Below are 1,796 nucleotides of genomic sequence, written 5' to 3'. Positions count from 1 at the left end.
ATGCAGCACGTGACACATTGTCACGCGTACGCGTTGCCCACGTGTGCGCGTCGCTGCGCAATTTTCTATTCACGCGTATGCGTCGCTCCACGCGTGTGCGTCGCTGAATTTTCTTCTGGTCACGCGTACGCGTCGCTCCATGCTTGCGCGTCGATGCTTCCTCTTTCCCATGCTTCTTTTCCATCCTCTGAGCCATTCCTGCCCTATAAAGCCTGAAAACACTTAGCACACAGATCACGTCATTGAATGGCAGTAAGAGAGGATTAAAAATAGCAAATTTAAAGCCAAAGAGGCATGTTTTCAATCATAACACCAAATTAGGAAGGAAAATGTAAAACCATGCATTTTATATGAGTAAGTGTATGAAATTTTGACAAAATCCACTCAATTTAACATAAGATAAACCATAAAATAGTGGTTTATCAGTGGTTTTGAAGGTTTTGGAGAGAAGGATGAGGGCAATCATGCCGAGATTGGTAAGAGAGACATATAGTGCTTTTGTGAAAGGGAGAAAAATTCATGACGGCGCCCTCATTGCTTGTGTCAATGGCTCAAGACATGAAGAAAGAAGGCAGCAATTATCAATCTGAATTTCCAAAAAGCATATGATTGAGTCAGATGGATTTTTGTGGATATTGTATTACAGAAGATGGGATTCGGCCAAAGATGGAGGAATTGGGTGAAGGAGTGTGTCAGTACGGCCACTATGTCGGTCTTGGTGAATGGGTCCCCATCAAAGTCGTTCAAAATGGAGAGGGGCCTAAGACAAGGAGATCCTCTCTCACCTCTTCTGTTTGTGCTTGTGGTCGATGTTTTACATAAGATGTTGGGAGAAGCTGTTAGGAATGGGTGCATTGCTCCGCTGCTGGTCGAGAGAGATCGTATTGAACTGTCGCATTTCCGATTTGTAGATGATACTATTTTGTTTTGTCCTCTGGAGACAGAGACAATTGTAAATTATAAGAGGTTGTGCGTTGTTTTAAGCTGATGTCGGGTCTGAGCATCAATTTTGATAAGTCGAATTTGATATCAGGGAACTGTGAGCAGGAGTGGGTAGATCACGTGTGTGACCTTCTGGGGTGCAAGCAAGTTGTCTTACCTATTAGATACCTCGGGATTTCTTTAGGAGCAAATCTGCGCTTGGTGAAGACTTGGAAACTGATCATAGATAAGGTGGAACAGAAGCTCAGCTTATAGAAAGCAAAGGTTCTCAACAAAGCAGGTAAGCTAGTCCTCATCAAATCAGCTGAATAGCCTATTAATCTATTACCTTAGCATGTACAAGATGCCAAAGGCGGTAGCTGACAAATTGATTGCATTACAGAAGAGATTTATGTTGTGTAAGGAGGACGCTAACTATGGTATACCTCTTGTTAAGTGGGAGGTGGTTCAGGCACTAAAAAAGGCTGGGGGTTTGAGAGTCGGGGATGCAGTACTCATGAAGACAGCTCTTCTGTTAAAGTGGTGGTGGCGGTTTTCAAAGGAACAGTGTCCGTTGTGGAAGAAGATTGTTTTCTCTTGTAACAATTTGAACCCTAATGTGATGCTAGCGAATTAGACTTTACCTTTAAAAGGGGGTCGTGGAAAGACATCTGTCAACTGAATATAAAAGAACAACTGGTGAAAGAAAAAATTTTGAGTGGGCTGGCAATGGAAGTAGGGAATGGAAGAAGAACTCATTTTTAGGAAGATAATTGGGTTCAAGGTGGTCCTCTGACTGTGAGTTTTTCAAGGCTCTTCTCTATTTCAAATCAACAATGATCTGTGATAGGGGAATGTGGGTTTTGGAATGGGTT

The 1,796-nt window shown here is 42.6% G+C and overlaps 1 protein-coding gene across 1 annotated transcript; it reads left to right on the top strand.

The window, feature by feature from the left end:
• Positions 1-649: 649 nt before the first annotated feature.
• Positions 650-1,558, top strand: LOC130949353 (uncharacterized). Its single transcript, XM_057878103.1, has 3 exons — positions 650-952; positions 1,048-1,173; positions 1,286-1,558. The coding sequence occupies exons 1-3, from the start codon at positions 650-652 to the stop codon at positions 1,556-1,558; spliced, it is 702 nt and encodes a 233-aa protein (XP_057734086.1).
• The last annotated feature ends 238 nt before the right edge of the window (positions 1,559-1,796 follow it).

Source organism: Arachis stenosperma, chromosome 9 (assembly GCF_014773155.1).
Source record: "Arachis stenosperma cultivar V10309 chromosome 9, arast.V10309.gnm1.PFL2, whole genome shotgun sequence".
Lineage (NCBI taxonomy): Eukaryota > Viridiplantae > Streptophyta > Magnoliopsida > Fabales > Fabaceae > Arachis > Arachis stenosperma.
The sequence above is the reverse complement of the archived record's forward strand: the minus strand, read 5'-3'. Positions and strand labels throughout refer to the sequence as shown.

Excerpts from the sequence above, each read along its gene's own strand:
- LOC130949353 (XM_057878103.1), top strand. The coding sequence starts at position 650 with ATGGGATTCGGCCAAAGATGGAGGAATTGGGTGAAGGAGTGTGTCAGT. Across the intron at positions 953-1,047 it reads CTCTGGAGACAGAGACAATT|GAGTGGGTAGATCACGTGTG; the intron begins GTAAATTATAAG and ends AACTGTGAGCAG. Across the intron at positions 1,174-1,285 it reads GGAAACTGATCATAGATAAG|ATGCCAAAGGCGGTAGCTGA; the intron begins GTGGAACAGAAG and ends AGCATGTACAAG.